General features: G+C 35.6%; 1 protein-coding gene across 6 annotated transcripts in view; it reads right to left on the bottom strand.

Moving 5' to 3' along the window:
• The window catches only part of NBEAL1 (neurobeachin like 1), a 206050-nt gene that overhangs the window by 69400 nt on the left and 118467 nt on the right, over positions 1–18183 (bottom strand). For all 6 annotated transcript variants that reach the window (XM_054549029.2, XM_002812769.6, XM_054549032.2 and 3 more), the window contains 8 exons: positions 15937–16512; positions 15415–15590; positions 13882–14035; positions 13450–13578; positions 7296–7601; positions 7045–7194; positions 3075–3232; positions 634–758 (listed from right to left, as the gene is read on the bottom strand). In XM_054549029.2, the coding sequence (XP_054405004.1) occupies positions 634–758; positions 3075–3232; positions 7045–7194; positions 7296–7601; positions 13450–13578; positions 13882–14035; positions 15415–15590; positions 15937–16512 (1774 nt within the window). The remainder of the gene's footprint in view (positions 1–633; positions 759–3074; positions 3233–7044; positions 7195–7295; positions 7602–13449; positions 13579–13881; positions 14036–15414; positions 15591–15936; positions 16513–18183) is intronic.

The following is an 18183-nucleotide window of genomic DNA, read 5'->3' as shown; positions in this document are numbered from 1 at the left end:
ATCCCAGCACTTCGGGAGGCAAAGGTGGCAGGATAACTTGAGGTCAGGAGTTGGAGACCAGCCTGGCCAACGTGGTGAAACTCCGTCTCTACTAAAAATACAAAAATTAGCCAGGTGTGGTGGCATGTGCCTGTAATCCCAGCTACTTGGGAGGTTGACGCATGAGAATCGCTTGAACCCTGGAAGCAGAGGTTGCAGTGAGCCGAGATTGTGCCAATACACTTCAGCCTGGGCGACAGAGTGAGACTCTGTCTCAAAAAAAAAAAAAAGAAAAAAAAAGGATTGCTAAGAATTCTAACATTAATATTAGCCTCAGTCTTGATGAGCAAAAAAACTAAGAGAAAAGAACATTGTTTCATTGCAAGAGACATAACAGTTGATATGAAGTACAGTATACTTTTATAATTAAAAATTTTTTTTCTTTTAGAAATTGCAATCAATGAAAGTATTAAATCACCTTGGATTTAGGCCAAATGTAACAGGACTGAAAACATATAGTCATTTAAATACCAGTTATAAAATGCCACCCTTCCTTCATAAGTAAACACATTTAAAACAATAAAATAACAATCGTCAACCCCACGAACATTCTCATTATCTTCAACAAATAATTAAACAGTCATTGGAACTCACCCAGATTATCTCTCAAGGCACTAGCTTCCTCATGGGTTTTGAAATTATAATTCGGTACCAGCTTAAGTCTCATGCGGGAATAATTCTCTACATTAGCTAGCTTCCAATGAATTGGATTCTGTTTCCTAAGAATATTCATAAGCAAACAAGTAAAATTATTTAGCTTAAGTTACAAAGATCGTTTGATTTAAATAGTGTAAAAAAGTATCAAGTAGTTTACATTTGTTTAGTACCATTTTATTTTATTTTTATTTTTTAGAGACAGAGTCTCATTCTGTCACCCAGGCTGGAGTGTAGTGGCACAATCTCAGCTCACTGCAACCTCTGCCTCCTGGATTCAAGTGATTCTCATGCCTCAGCCTCCTGACATAGCAGGGATTACAGGCATGTGCCCCTACACCCAGCTAATTTTTGTAATTTTAGTAGAGATGGGGTTTTGCCATGTTGGTCAGGCTGGTCTCGAACTCCTGGCCTCAAACAACTAGCCCGCCTTGGCCTCCCAAAGTGCTGGGATTACAGGTGTGAGCCACCATGCCCAGCCTATTTAGCACCATTTTATAAAACTGTTCACATTTTTGATCTCATTTAATCCAAATAACTCTGATAGAACCAAAGTGAGTATGCGTAGCTGCACTTTATACACGAGGAATCTAAAACAGACTACATTATTTGCCCAAGATGACATGAAGTTTACAGGTAGCAGAAATAAGATTTGAACATGGACTTTCAGACTTACAGCTTGATACCTTTACTCTCTCACTGTTCAATGGGAGTTCTTAACTAGCTATACAGATGGTTTATATTTCCAATAGTTTTCAAAACAAAAAATAATTTTACTACAAATAAAGGCAATATAATTGCAAGTGAATCAAAGATCTAAACATAACAGCTAAAACAATAAAACTCTTAGGAGAAAAGATAAGGATAAAACTCATGACCTTGGACTTGGCAATGGTTTCTAAGATATGACACCAAAAAAAAACCCAAAAAAACAAAAAAATAAAAACAACAACAAAATAGATTCAACTGGACTTCGTTAAAATTAAAAACTTTCCTGTATCAAAAGGGCTGCTATTAATAAAGTGAAAAGACAATCTACATATCTGAAAATCATATATATGATCAGGGTCTATTATTTGGTATATATATATTTATATATACACTCTTACAATTCAACAAAAGAAATCAAACAATCTAAAAATGGGTAAAGGACTTGAGCAGACATTTCTTCAAAGAAGATGTAAAAATGACCAACAAGCACGTGAAAAGATGCTAGACATCATTAATCATTAGGAAATTGAACATGAAATCATAAAATACCACTTTACTCTCACTAGGAGAGTCATAATAAAAAATCAGGAAATGACAAGTGTTGGTAAGAATGCGGAGAAACTGGAACTCTCACACATTGCTAGTGAAAATATAAAATGATGCAGCTGCTGTGGAAATCAGTCTGGCAGTTCCTTAGTAAATTAAACACAGAATTATCACACAACCCAGTAATTCCATTTATAGTCTATACTCAAGAGAATTAAAAACAAGTGTTCAAACACTTGTACACAAATGTTCCCAGCAGCACTATTCAAATTAGCCAAAAAGTGGAAAACAATCCAAATGCCCATCAACTGTTGACTAGATAAAGAAAAGAGGATATATCCTTATAAGGGAATACTATTCAGTCATAAAAAGGAATAAAGTACTGATACATGCTACTACATAATGAAAACATTATGCTAAGTGAAAGATGGCAGACACAAAAAGCCACAAATTGTATGATTCCATTTATATGAAATAACCAGAACAGGCAATAAAAACAGTCAGAAAGCTGATTGGTGGTTGCTAGGGGGTGGGACAGAGGATAATAAAGAGTGACCTTTTAATAGGTACAGCATTTCCTTTTTAGGTGATAAAAATGTTATGAAGTTAGACAGTGGTGATGATTGTACAACATTATGAATATACTCAGTGCCAGTGAACTGTACATTTAAAAATGGTTAAAAGGATAAATTTTATGTACATTTTACCACATTTTAAAAAGGGCTGTATAAAAAAAAGATAATATAATTAAGCAAAACAGAAGTGACTGAGGATCAGTTAAATGAGTTGTAAAATATTCAAACATACAACAGCATTAGCCCTAGCTCAAACAGGTGGTATCAGAAAGACAGAAGTAAATTGGTTTAACACTCTCTAAGAGTCTAAAGTCCAATAAACTTCATATCAAAGGGTCAAAGGAAGGCAAATAACTGTATGATAAAAAACAATACAACCTTGAATCATCCCAGACCTATAATTCATGAAAAGACAATAAATAAGATTAAAAGCACCCTTTTATGAATTGAGCATTTAAGAAATTGGAGTGAAAGGGGGCATTTGCTCAAAAATTTCTAGACCAGAGTACTAAAGAAAAAAGAGTACTTAATAAAATTATATCCTCTTACCTTTTAGCCCAAGGTCCCCTTTCACATGTAAGATAGAGCTGTATTGCTTTCCAGCGTCTAAGAGTGGCTAACTGTTGACTGCTAAGTTGTTTAAGCATATTATTATACCTCAGGTTCTCTTGGCGTGCTTTTCGATTAAATGGCTCCACAAACAGCTCCTGAAAGAAACAATAAAAAATAAGGTCATTGGCTCATATATTTACAGGTATATTTACATTTTAATTCCATAATTTAAAATTTTTGACCAATAAAATCTTGCATTATGAGAAAGAAGCTAGTAACCAATAGGCTTTTCTTATTCCATTAGAATCATTTTCTTTGATGAAATATGATATAATTTTACCTATAATCTATTTATATTTTTTAAAACTTAAAAAATCAACCAACAATAAACACGTGAAGAACTTCAAAAATAGAAAGTGACTCAACACAGAACTTTTACACTCAAGATAATTAACCTCCTACTTACTGTCAAGTAAAATAATTTTCCTCTGGGATCTTTTGATTTATAAGGCATCTAAAATGAGACTCAAGAGGAAAGAAAGTAGAAATTGTATACTACCAAGACATAACTTTAATCTGTGAAATTAATGCTTATAGGTTTCAAAGAAACAAACCGAAGACTGGCTTATCTAACTCACATCAATATTCATCTATTAGAAACCAAAATGACAGCATTAATTTGTTTCAAACAAACCAGCACTGAATTACATTAAAAAGAACAGTTAAAATTTTAAACAGTTTTAGAGAGGCACTAGAGCAATGTGTGGTTAAAAATACATGCCTTGGAGTTAGACCTGGATACAAATCTTAGATTTTCTGAGCTAATTTTCTTATCTAACTTTAGCTTAGTTGTTTCTCTTAGCTAATTCTCTGAGGCTCAGTGTCCTCTCGTGTAAAATGAGGTTAACAATAACTGTCATAATAAAGGTGAACATTTAAAGTACTTAATATAGTGCTAGAAAAATAGCAAGTTCTCAATAACTTGTGGTTGTTGTTATTATAATTGTTATTGTTAACTATTATTAGACTTAGTAGGAAATCAATTGTTTTGGAATACAATGTTACTAAATATTAAAAACAGATAATTGCTGAGAAAACTGAGGAAGTCATGACAGCTCCATGGTAATTAAACATCAATTCCACAGTTTTGAGGTTCAATAACATGAAGATATTCTTAAATTAGGTATTTCTAGAAAACCTAAAGGTAAAGTTACAGGGAAAGTGTTGATGAGAATACAAACTGGAAGAATTTATCTCAGGGAAATATAACGGTATTTATCATAAGCACTACATACTAGTAATTCCACTTATCCTAGGGAACTCATCTTGGATAGCCACAAAAATATAACTGTAGGGATGTTCAATACTATTTATAATAAAGAAAAAAACTAGTAAATGAGTCTAACAATGGGAAATAAATTTAAATGTACTAATATATAAAACAATGGAATTCTTTGCAGCCCGGCATGGGAAGATGTTTACAATATATTTTAAGTTAAGAAAGGAACAATGTTCTCATTTTGGCTTAACCAAATATATACACCTTAAAATTACTTAAGACTATTGAGTCTTCCGATTCATGAATACAGTGTCTATCTGTATTTACTTAGGTCTTCCTTAATTTGTTTCAAGTGTTTTTTAGTTTTTGGCATATATACAGCAGATGCTGTATATATTTTGTTAGATTGATACCTAAGCATTTTATTATTTTTAGAGCTATTGTAAAAGCATTTTTAGAAAATCTCAGTTTCCCATTCATTATTCATTGCTAGTGAACAGAAATATGATTAAATTTTGTGTACTGATTTTATGTCCTGCAGCCTTGCTAACCTTGCTTATTTGTAGTAATTTATTGGTATAATAGTCCTTAAGACTTCCTACACAGAGAATCATGTTATCTTTAGATAGTTTTGTTTCTTCCTTCCCAATGTGAATGCTTTTTTATATATTTTTTCTATTCTTACTATATTTGCTAAGATTTGTGGTACAACAGTAACTAAGAGTGGTGAGAATCAATATCCCTGCCTAGTTCTCTATCTTAGGGAAAAGTACTCAGGTTTTCGCCTCTGAATATGAAGCTAGTGGTAGGATTTTTGTAAAGGTTTAAGTATTTCCCTTCTATTCCTAGTTTGCTGAGAACTTTGATTACAAATGGATGTTTAATTTTTTCAAGCGCTTTTTCTGCATTTACTGATATGATAATGTAGTTTTTCTTGTTAAGACTACTAATGCGGTTCAGTATATTAATTAATCTTCAAATGTTGAACTAGCCCTGCATCCTGAGGATAAATTCCACTTTGTTGTGTCATATATTATTATTACAATTATTATTATTGTTCTTGAGACCGAGTCTTGCTGCTTGTCTACACTGGAGTGCAGTGGTGGGATCATGGCTCACTAAAGCTTTGGCCTCCTATACTCAAGTGTTCCTCCCACATCAGCCTCCTCATTAGCTGGGACTACAGGTGCGTACCACCACACCCAGCTAATTTTTTAATTTTTTTGTAGAGATGGAGTCTCCCTACTGTTACCGAGGCTGGTCTCGAACTCCTCGCCTAAAATGATCCTCCCACCTTGGCCTCCCAAAGTGCTGGGATTACAGGCATAAGCCTCTGTGCTTGATCTAATGTATTATTTTAAAAATATATTGCTAGATTTGTTTTGTAGCTATGTTCCTGACAGATACTGGTCTGTAGTTTTCTTGTACTATTTTTCTATGATTTCATTATGAGGGTAATATTACCCTTATCAAATGAGCTAGAAATATTCCTACTTTTCTATTTTTGAAGAGACTGAGAAAGTGGCATAATTTCTCCATTAAATGTGTGGTAGAATTTGCCAGTGAAACCATCTGGGCCTGAAGTTTTCCCTTTACGAAGGTTTTTAACTATAAATTATATTTCTTTAATAAATATAGGACTTTTTGGGTTATATACTTATTCTTGAACTAGTTTTGGAAATTTGTGTCTGTCAAAAAATTGATCCATTTCATTTAAGTTGTCATATTTATGTGCATAGAGTGGTTTGTAGTAGTCCCTTATTACAATGTTGATGTCCGTGGAGTCAGTGGTGATACTGCCTCTTTCTTTCCTGGTATAAATAATTTTTCACATCATTCTCTCTCTCCTTTTTTTTTTTTTTTTTTGTCAATCTTGCTAGAAGTTTATCAGTTTTATTGATATTTTGAATAACTGGACCTTGGTTTCATTGATTTTCTCTGTTATTTTTCTGATTTCAATTTTATTTACTTCTGTTTTTATCTTTATTCATTCCTTACTTTTGCTTATAAGGGTATGGATTAGTTTTGTTTCTCTGTTTTCCTTTTTTTTTTTTTTTGAGATGGAGTCTCACTCTGTTGCCCAGGCTGGAGTGCAGTGGCATGATCTCCGCTCACTGCAACCTCTGCCTCCCAGGTTCAAATAATCCTTCTGCCCCAGCCCCCCTAGTAGCTGGGATTACAGGCATGCGCCACCATGCCCAGCTAATTTTTGTATTTTTAGTAGAGATGGGGTTTCACCATGTTGGCCAGGCTGGTCTCGAACTCCTGATCTCAGGTGATCCATCCACCTCAGCCTCCCAAAGTGTGGGGATTATAAGTGTGAGCCACCTCGCCTGGCCATTTCTCTAGTTTCTTAAGGTAGAAACTTAAAATTTGATGCCTTTTTCTTTTCTAATATAAACATTATGTCCTGTAAATTTCCCTCTAAGTGATGGTATGTATCCAGACTCCTTAGAGGGATCTATTAACGTACTATCAGTTTAATAAACTTTTTACATAATCACTATATAGAACATTTTACTATTAATTGATCTTGTTACTGATTAGCTATTTTTCTTCTAAGATAATTTTTAGACAAATAATAGAAATACTGCTTGTTTTAAAATTTGGGGACTGTATTACTCTTAATCAATATTAAATGCCTAAAATCAACAAGAAAAACTAGATATTAAAACATTTACTTTTTACCTGAAATTTGAGCTTGCTTTCCCCTCCTTCCCGGTCTCGTTTATGCATATTTACCATTAAAGCTTCATAACAATCCTTCCAATAAAGTGCCATGTTCTCATGACCATCGTAAAATGTATGAGTTTCATACTGCTTCATATAAGGTACAATCTTACCAAAAAAAAAAGATACATAAAATTTAATATATGACTTCACCTCTATAAAAATGGTAAATTAGCAGAAAAATCTTGATCAAAAAAGATAAAACTTACATATTTTTCAATGTAAACTTGCCATTCATTTGAATTACAATATTCTTGAAAATCTTCAAAAAATGAGGAGCTACCATTGGTAAAAGGTAAAGAAGGTAGGTGCAAGTTCATGAAGAGAAGCTCATAAATTTTGGAAACCAGGGTACGAACAAGGGGAATCAGAAACGAGTAGATTTCAGTCTGTTCCTTGATTGATTGACTTAGAACATGTTCCAGCTTCCCTAAAATGTAACATGCTTCATCCTGATTTTCAATCACTTTGGTCTGAAGAAGGGTATTTAGCTTAGCTGATGCCATTGCACAAACCTGGAGGAAAATAGTTTAGATGAGAAAGAGCAGACTAAAGCAAACATTTAGTGAAAGCACAAGTTCTGCTTGGCTCTGTGGATTCAGAATTTTTATACAACTGTTAAGAACTGTGAAAGGTCTCAGATGTTACTTTGCCTCCAAGCTAAAGGGTTAGCTGCTACAGTTTCACAGGTATTGGCAGAAGACACAAGACTCCTGAGTCAGAGACCAAGATCTACAGCAATAGCAGCAGCCAGAGTATCAGCATTTGCATTGTTTTCTCAAAGTGCAATTCCCACAGTGAGAGATGAAGAGGACTAGATGATGTCTGCACATGTAGACACATTTTAGGAGAGAAACCACCAGTATAAAGAGAACCCAAATCTTTTTTTTTTTTTTTTTTTTTGAGATGGAGTCTCACACTGTTGCCCAGGCTGGAGTGCAATGGTGTGATCTTGGCTCACGGCAACCTCTGCCTCCTGGGTTCAAGCGATTCTCCTGCCTCAGCCTCCCAAGTAGCTGGGATTATAGGCGCCCACCACCATGCCTGGCTAATTTTTTGTATTTTTAGTAGAGACAGGGTTTCACTATGTTGGCCAGACTGGTCTTGAACTCCTGACCTCGTGATCCACCCGCCTTGGCCTCCCAAAGTCCTGGGATTACAGGCGTGAGCCACCGCATCCAGCAAAGGGAACCCAAATCTTTTATACTGGGCAGCAAACTTGTCTGATTTTGCTACGGAGGGAGACATTATCTTTATTATAATGGATAATAAACAAATCTTACCTTTTCTCTGGAGGAAGACATAATCTCTATCTTCCAAAGTTGCTCATATGAACAACCTCAAAAATCTAGTTCATAACAAAGGCAGCCACAGTCACTATTCAAGATATATAGAAACACAAGAGACCCATGGAGAACTGTCTACCAACAATGGCTGTAGGAAAAAGCGCTCTCTTTCTCTGGATATGAAAGAAGTAGCATACAGCCCTAACTGCTATTGGCAGCTGTTTTGTGTCCATAAGGGAAGCCAGCTTAACACAAGCTGACAGATGATGGAGAGTGGTACTGTGAGAACAGCAAATAATTGGAACTAGAGCCCTGACTGAATCCTGCTTAAACTCACCTTAACTATGAAATTCTCAACTATATGAGCAAAAAAATCTTAACTAAGTCAATTTGGCTTGATGTTTCTGTTATTTGAAATCAAAAGTATTTTGATACATAAAGAACAGGTATATAGGAGTCTAAGTCCTTGATCAGAAACCGAACTACCCTTAAAACTCCCGAGGAATATACATACTGAGGGCACAAGCCCAGACAAAGAAATACTGTATACTACTACTAAGCTTTGGCCTTAATCCCCAATGAGGAAAGGTAAATTAGATCACTAGGGGTTTCCTTTTTCCTTGGCTACAGAAAGATCTAAGTCTTAAAATTAAAGCAGGAAAAATGATACATTGTGTCTCCTTCTCCCTTAACCCTATATCCTCACTTGGATCTATATTACTTCCCAAACAAATAAAAGCAAAAGAAAATAAAAAAGTATTAGAACCTGAAACCACTTCAAGAATGTATTTATGCCAAAAGCTGGTCTGGGCTGTACACACAGGTCTTCGCAGGATAAGGCAACAAGAGACTTCAGGTACTCTTTCCATGTAAATCTTAGCAATGTAAACAGCATTGGAGGAAACAATCTCTAACATGACTCAAAGCTCTGACTTCTCTACCCTGCTCATATATTCCCCCAACCCATCCCTCCTCCCACCTTTTAGTTTTTGAATCCGACTAAAGGAACTGAATTCCAATAGAGTCCAATAAACTAAAGAAAAAAAAGTCATACAATCCCTACATCCAGGAAATACCAATGTTAATATTCTGGGCTTTTTTTTGGGTATGTGTTTAAGAAAATACTATTTACATAAAAAGTTAAATATCCAATGTTTTGCTTTTAATGTCATGAAATTAAATAAACACTAAGTTTACACATTTATTTAAAAGTACCAAGGTACTTTTAATGAATATAATTTACTTGACTACTGCTTTAATTTTGGATACTGACATATCACATACATATATTGCTTTCTTTTCCCTCAATATAAATAGTCTTGCATTAGGGTCACCTGAGGAATTACAAAAAATACTGATGCCCAGGCTGGGCACGGTGGCACACACCTGTAATCCCAACACTTTGGGAGGCTGAGGCGGGCAGATCACCTGAGGTCAGGAGTTTGAGACCAGCCTGGCCAGCATGGCGAAACGCCATCTCTACTAAAAATACAAAAATTAGCTAGGAGAGGTGGCACATGCCTATAATCCCAGCTACTTGGGAGGCAGAGACCGGAGAATCACTTGAACCCAGGAGGCGGAGGTTGCAGTGAGCTGAGATTGCGCCACTGCACTCTACCCTGGGCAAAAGAGCAAGACTCTGTCTCAAAAAACAAACAAAAAAACCCTGATGCCCTAGTCTCACCCCATTCTGAATTAATTACTATGGGTGATGCCCTACATAGGTATTTTTAGAATGCTCCTCTAGGTGATTTAATGTGCAGCCAGGGATGGGAATCATTGGCTGAGCTAAGGCAACAGGGGGAGTAGGGAACCAGGCTAACTGGAGACACTATATACATCTAAATAAATCAACAACCATGCAGTCCTATTTTTGAAAGAAGCTGGGAAATCTTGGTTTTTATGTAAAATTTTTCATACTTAAATACTGGCAATTAATTAACATGTATGAGCCAAATAAAACAAGTTTGCAAGCAGCTCTATTATAACCCCTATACAGAAAGAGGTTCCTGTTCTAGCCTTTAATGTGTACAACCTCAGGGAAATATGTTTTTATTTCTGAGAGAATAAAATTACACAATAGGCTAGTGAGAAATGTTTTAGGTCACTAACCACTAGTAGACAGAATCAGTCTTATCTGGGCCGGGTGCGGTGGCTCACATCTGTAATTCCAGAACTTTGGGAGGATGAGGCAGGCGGATCACATGAGGTCAGGAGTTTGAAACCAGCCTTGCCAACATGGTGAAACCCCATCTCTACTAAAAATACAAAAATTAGCCATGCGTGGTGGCATACGCTTGTAGTCCCAACTACTTGGGAGGCTGAGGCTAGGGAATTGTTTGAGCCTGGGAGGTGGAGAGATTGCAGTGAGCCGAGGTTGTGCCACTTGTACTCTAGCCTGGGTGACAGAGCTAGACTCCGTCTGAAAAATAATAATAATAATAATAATAATAATAATAATAATGATAATAATCTGTCTTATCTGTAGGTGCTGTGCTTGTTCACTTATTTATTTAATGAGTACTTACAAAGCCCCTATTATGGAATAGGCACTGAAAACTTAATTGTGAACTAAATAAATACACATTTTGTTTAGGGAAATTTCATCAAATTAAAAAACACTGAGGGTAAACTACAAATGGAAGAAAAAAAAGTCCTAACACCTAAAATAAAGAACTACCTGGCATGCTAACTGCAACTACTTTAGCAGTCATTAGGCTAAAATTAATGAAAAAGCCAAAAAGGCTATCCTCATTCTACTTCTAGGTTGAAAAAAAAAAGAATACTATAATGAACATCTATGTGTATAAAGGTGGTTCCGTATTTTATTTCAATTAATTAATTTATTTATTTATTTTGAGACAGAGTCTTACTCTGTTGCCCAGGCTGGACTGCAGTGGCAGGATCTTGGCTCACTGCAACCTCCGACTCCTGGGTTCAAGCGATTCTCATGCCTCATCCTCCCAAAATGGGGTTTCGTTAGGATGGCCAGGCTTGTCTCAAACTGCTGGCGTCAAGTGAATCCACCCACCTCGGCCTCCCAAAGAGCTGGGATTACAGGCGTGAGATACTGTGCCTGGCTAGTTTCATATTTTAGATTATTACTTTAGAATTAGTTTCAGAGTAGAATTACTAGACAAAGAGTATAATCTTTTATTTTAAAGTTCTTACTTCATATATTTAAAAATTGCATTTAAAAGTCTGTATAATTCAAAATTCCACCATCTGTGTACTTTAATGCCCATATACTTGTTTAGCTTTTCCATATTTTCCAAGATTTCTACAATTGAATATGTGTTATTTTAGGATGAAAGGAAAAAAAACCCGATTAGTAACATAGGGAAATGAGTTTTATATAATAGTAGGAAAAAGAAAAAACACAAAATCATCCAAATACATGACACCTGAAAAAGATATATTCATAGAACAAGAAAGAAGTAACGTACTAAAATGCTAATAGTTATTTTCTCTTACGTTATGCTTAATTATTTATTTTTTCCTCTATGCTATTGTGTATTTTCTTTTTTTTTTTTTTGACGGAGTTTCGCTCTTGTTGCCCAGGCTGGAGTGCAATGGCATGATCTCAGCTCACCACAACCTCTGCCTCCCGGGTTCAAGTGATTCTCCTACCTCAGCATCCCAAATAGCTGGGATTACAGGCATGCACCACCACGCCCGGCTAACTTTTTTGTATTTTTAGTAGAGACGGGGTTTCTCCATGTTGGTCAGGCTGGTCTCAAACTTCGGACCTCAGGTGATCCGCCCACCTCGGCCTCCCAAAGTACTGGGATTACAGGCACGAGCCACCGCGCCCAGCCGCTTTTGTGTATTTTCTACAATGACCATGTGTTACTTTTACAATGAAAAATAAATATCTATTAAAAAATAGAATTACTTCTCTGCAGCATTCACGATAATATAAATAAATAAAAATAAAAAATAGAATCATCAGACTATACCTTTCTAAAAATAGAGTGACTGGGGTAAGTGGCTCACACCTGTAATCCCAGCACTTTGGGAGGCCGAGGTGGGCAGATCACATGAGGTCAGGAGTTTGAAACCAGCATGTCAAACATGGTGAAACTCTGTCTCTACTAAAAAGACACAAAAATTTGCCAGGCATGGTGGCAGGCACCTGTAGTCCCAGCTACTTTGGAGGCTGAGGCACAACAATCGCTTGAACCTGGGAGGTGGAGGTTACAGTGAGCCGAGAGCCACTGCACTCCAGCCTGGGAGACACAGAGAGACTCTGTCTCAAAAAAAAAAAAAGGTGGGGGTGGGCAACCTGTTGTCAGAATTTTAACCTCTCCATGTTCTTATTAATATTATATCTAGTTTATGTAAATCAGAAGCCAGCCACACCCCAACCTCCCTGCACCAAATACAAAAATGGAAACATCAAAATAAAATAAAAAGGGCCAGGTAAATAGCTGTAAAAATCTTATCATGACTAATCTAACCCAGATTCTCACAAGTACCCCATGTAAGTAGAAAAGTGACAGACTAAAATTCACATCAAACTTTTTCAGCCTTTTCCATTTTAAATTTAAAACAGAAATAATATTCCTTGTGACCAATATTTATCTTTATATCTAAAACCTAGCACAATGCTTAGTACCTTGTAGGTATTTAGTGTGTGATAAATAAAAAAAAAATATGAGATAGAATGTAAAATTGTGAATTAGTAAAATAGCAGAAAAAATTTAAAAGGAATAATTTAAAAAATAATTTTTCTAAAAAATTCAAGCCCTAAACTGCACATATATAAACAGTCTATACAGGCTACCTAGCACCTGAGTAGTTACATTGAACACAGATGATATGACAATGTTTCTAATATAAGCTAAGTATAAATCCTGTAAAAGGAAGCCTTAAAATTATATAAAGTTATTAATATCAGGAAGAAATAACAAATTAACTGCCTCTCAAGCTCCTCAAAACTCCAAATGAAATCATGGATACTTTTAGAACTAATGAAAAACTTAAAATACCAAAAAGACATTTTAATTGGCTTGTTACATAAATAATACCTACGTTGCATGCAAGCACAGAAAATAATATAAAAGAATGGACAAACCTGCAAATTACTCCTTCCAATGAATCCTAGAAGCAACTGGATCTGAATTTGAGAGAGTTTTACCCATACTGGACTTTCAGAATAGCAGACTGACAGACAGTCAAAGAGCAGCATCATATCCTCTAAAAGCTATCACAAAGGAAAAAAATTGAGAAATAAAAACATTCAGTTTTTCAATTTACTGATGATCAATTTTCCCCAACATTAATACAAACCACAAATATTTCAAAAACTAGTCCAATGTTCAGTTGACAAAAGCCAAAAGAATCATCCCAGTAATAGCTAACAAAATCTGTGACTATTCATCACATCTTATCTTTGTTTATTAAATCTGATTAAGCATTAACGCTCTAAAAAGAGGGGATGCAAAATTTTTCTTTGAATAAAGTTCTTAACTACCCAAAATATAATTTTAAAGAGATATTACTGCACCTTCTCGGTCCACATGTTTGAATTAACTAGTCCCTCTGACTGAAGAAAGTCCTGTATGACCAGCACTAGTCGGAAGGCGTTTTCAGCAGTTACTGGATTAGTTTTTGCTTCTCTGTTTTCTGAGACTGCCCATTCTAACATCTTTTGTAGCAAACTAAATGGAAAACAAAGTCCTCTTAAAACCATTGTGAGGTTAGAAAAATAGTAGGACATTAAAAACAAAACAAAACAGCTTGAGAGGCAGCATTGTATCTCTAAAGATATACTATCTCTAGCAGGTATCCCTAAGATACTGTAAATGGAAATTGAATTTTTTTCTTTTTTTTTTTTTTTTGAGACGGAATTTTGCTCTTGTCACCCAGGCTAGAGTGCAACAGTGTGATCTCGGCTCACTGCAACCTCCGCCTCCTGGGTTCAGGTGATTCTCCTGCCTCAGCCTCCCGAGAAGCTGGGATTACAGGCATGCACCACCATGCCTGGCTAATTTTTGTATTTTTGGTAGAGATGGGGTTTTGCCACGTTGGATAGGCTGGTCTTGAACTCCTGACCTCAGGTGATCCACCTGCCTTAGCCTCCCAGAGTGCTGGGATTACAGGCATAAGCCACCACGCCAGGCCTATAAACGGAATTTAACAATAATGGAGAAACGTTGAAATGTTTGGAGTATTTATCTTTAATATACATAGTATTAAAAGTCAAAAGTTTCCTGTTTTACTTGACTATAAAAAGCTATGACAATAATTCATATTCCATCCTTCATGAGATACTTAGTTTCTTTAAAGCTGGAAATTGGCAAAGTTAGGGAAGAAAGCCTTATTATGCCTTACAGAGGGTCTTGCCCTGTGGAAAAAAGATGTAATACTTCCCTGGTGTGCTACCATTATAGAGTCCTATTATCTACAGCAGGAGTGTCTGATCTTTTAGCTTACCTGAGCCACACTGGAAGAAGGACTGTCTTGGGCCACACATAAAATACACTAATAATATTTTAACTACATGTTTTAACAATAGCTGATGAGCTTAAAAAAATCACAAAAAAATCTCATAATGTTTTAAGAAAGTTTATGAATTTGTGTTGGGCCACATTCAAAGCCATCCTGAGCTGCATGTGGCCTGCAACCTGTGGGTTGGACAAACTTGATCTACAAGGAACCCTAAATCCTTCAGAGAAATAATTATCATGAAAACCCAACTCCCTTCTCTTAGCACGGAAACACTCAAATTTGGACAAGCCTGTAGAAAACAAATGTATCATGTCCTCAAATACTGCAAGAAAACAGTTCAAACAAAAAATCTGTAATCACTTATGATCCGAATTTACTTAAGACTTAAACCTCCTCATATTGGAATGAGTTTGAGATTCCTCTTTAGATCCTACCAGTATGGCAAAAGATAGGAAAAGGAACTGAGCACAAAGTTTCTCTTTTTCTCCCTTGTTATATCCACGGAATACTGAATAAATGTTCAATAACTAACATTATTTTAGACTCCTGCTGTCACCAAAAGGAGGATGGAAAATCACTAAATGCTTACGTTAGTTTTATTTCATCTGATGGTCGAAGTAGTTCACTGGATATTCCTGGTTTACTTAGTGCTGAAAACACTTGTCCTCGTTCAATCCAAGTATCATCATCAGACTTTTCTAGTCCCTTACACATTACATAATTCAAAATATGTGTCAGTAATTGAAGAAGCTCCTCCTCACATCTCTATGGAAAATATAAAGTAATTTTAAATAACTAGAGGGTGTAGTTGTTCAAAGCACATCATAAGAACCATTACATATACTCATTGTAATCATTTAACATATTTTTAAAGTCCTTAATGAACCTGGAGCTTTACTAGGCCCTAGAGATATAAGATGAGTAAGACATTAGCTTTGCTCTCAAAAAACTCACAATCTAGTGACTTCCAGGTTTCTAAACCTTAGATCATGAAACTTACAACATGAATACAATATGAAATTGTTAACAACTGCTCACATATTTCTAAGGATTAGAAGTATATATCAGACATTAAAATAAAAACAACATTTGGAAAAATAAGCAATTTTACCTCTTGGCTTTCAAGTAAAGAGAAGTCATCACTAAAGCCCATATCATTTGTGATGCTGCTTTCTTTGTCAGAGTGCACAGAAAACGATTTAGTAGACTCTACTGGGGATGGTGTGCTAGGCAGACTGTCTGGCACTTGACTTCCACTATCACTCATTTCACATGAGTCAATTCCACTGAGGTCTAAACTCAAATGTGAAGGGTTACTATGCCAGAATTCTTCTTGATTCTCCGATTTGAAAGACAATTCTCCCACAGAGTTATCTTCTGGAAATAATGGTGTGTTTGAGTCTAACGAGTGTCTATCCTCCAAACTCCACTGATCTGAAGACACATTAGCTGAGGCAAAAGAGGTGATTTTTTCCTCATCGGTTTTTTCATCAAAGTTCTTCTTAGTATCTTCAGCTGACATATTTTTATCATTGTCTTTCATTAAAACAGCTCTACTGTGCTTATGAAGAGTATTTCTGTTTTCAAATTTTGCTTTTAAAAAAAGCCTAACTAAGGTGTCTTGCCAACCCACTTGTTGTGATATTTGATGTGCTGCATCTGGCTGGGACTGCAAAATTTGTAAAACCTGTAAAAAGATTTAGAATACAAAATTCTTCAAAAAGTACATAGTACTTTATATCAAAAATAATCTCTTTTCAGTTATTTTAATAAAGTAATTTAATGAGAAACTATAGAAGAATATACTTTCAAAAGATTATATTCTTAATTAGATTATAAACTATTTGGAAGACTGGCACTGTGTTTCCAACTAATCTCCATATTACTCATTGTACAGAGTAAGAGTACACTAAAATATTTCCTGGAAGATAAAAAAGAAAAATTAAAATGAATAGGATGATGGTATATATTAAATAATAGAGTAATATCCTCTCAACTAAATACTTTCCATGAGCCCCCTACATTTGTTCAGGAAATATTATTGCACATCTACTATGTGCTAGGCACAGTTTTAGGCACTAGCATTAGGGGAGTGAATAGGACACATAAGACATTTTGATAAAAACTGAATATACCAAGGATGTTTTTCTGTCTCGTTTTTTTCAGGGAAAGTTAAATTTTTTTTTTTTGAGACAGGGTCTTGCTCTGTCGCACCAGTGCAGTGGTGCGATCTTGACTCACTGCAACCTCCGGCTCCTAGGTTCATGCAACAATCCTGCCTCAGCCTCCTGAGTAGCTGGGACTACAGGCACACACCACCACGCCTGGCTAATTTTTGTATTTTTAGTAGAGACGGGGTTTCACCATGTTGGCCAGGCTGGTCTTGAACTCCTGACCTCCTGTGATCTGCCTGCCTCGGCCTCCCAAAGTGCTGGGATTACAGGCATGAGCCATGGTTGCTTTTGCAAAAACTTTTTTGTTCGGTATGTCTACACTAAGGTCTACATTGTTTAGTAAGTCTATATTATATAAACAGAACAAAAACTAAACTTTAATTCCAGAAAATGAATTTCAGCAAGATGGATGCCACTGCTTAGTCAGAATAGTAAACAGTGACATGAGAATACGTATGATGTCTACTATCCAATTGATTTCAATTTTTAGATAAAAACAAGTTCTTAAAATGCTTTAGACATTCAGTTAAGATCTTTTAAGACAATTTTATCACAAAGCCAATAAACTTCTATGTAGATGAAAAGAACTCTAGCTTCCAGGGTTTTGAGTATCTCTCTTAACAGAAGTTTTAGCTCTGACAAATTTCAGAGCAAGAGATGAACAATATTGGTAAGGACTTCAATATTACTAGTACTAATACATGTTGATACAGAAGGCAAGGAGTCACAATGACGTGAAGACTCTTTCTTTATTAATGCAATATCAATCAGTGAGCAACTGTTACTTTATAGGTGCAGAATACCAATTTTTTTCTTCCAGATTAAGATTTACTTGGCAAAGAAACTTTTCATGCTGACTTTAAAGTTTCCACAAAATATGACTTATTTTATATCTATTTTATACACAAATAATAGATAAAACCAAGCTGCACTGAGAGCTGTTTCTAATTATACGTGAAAAGGAAAGGATCAATTTATATGACCTGCTCCAAATACTCAGAGCTGAGTACATAGGGAAATAATCACTGTCACACACACTGTTTGTATAAATGTAAACTGCTACAGTGATTTTGAAGGACAATGTGGAAAAATCCATCAAAATGTAAAACATTAGTGCCCTTTGAAACAGCAATTCTATTTCATGGAGTATGTCCTACAGATGTATTACCACAAATTGGAAAACA

This window comes from Pongo abelii, chromosome 11 (genome assembly GCF_028885655.2).
Source record: "Pongo abelii isolate AG06213 chromosome 11, NHGRI_mPonAbe1-v2.0_pri, whole genome shotgun sequence".
NCBI classification, from domain to species: domain Eukaryota; kingdom Metazoa; phylum Chordata; class Mammalia; order Primates; family Hominidae; genus Pongo; species Pongo abelii.
Note: the sequence above shows the minus strand (reverse complement) of the source record. Positions and strands in the feature narration are given on the sequence as shown.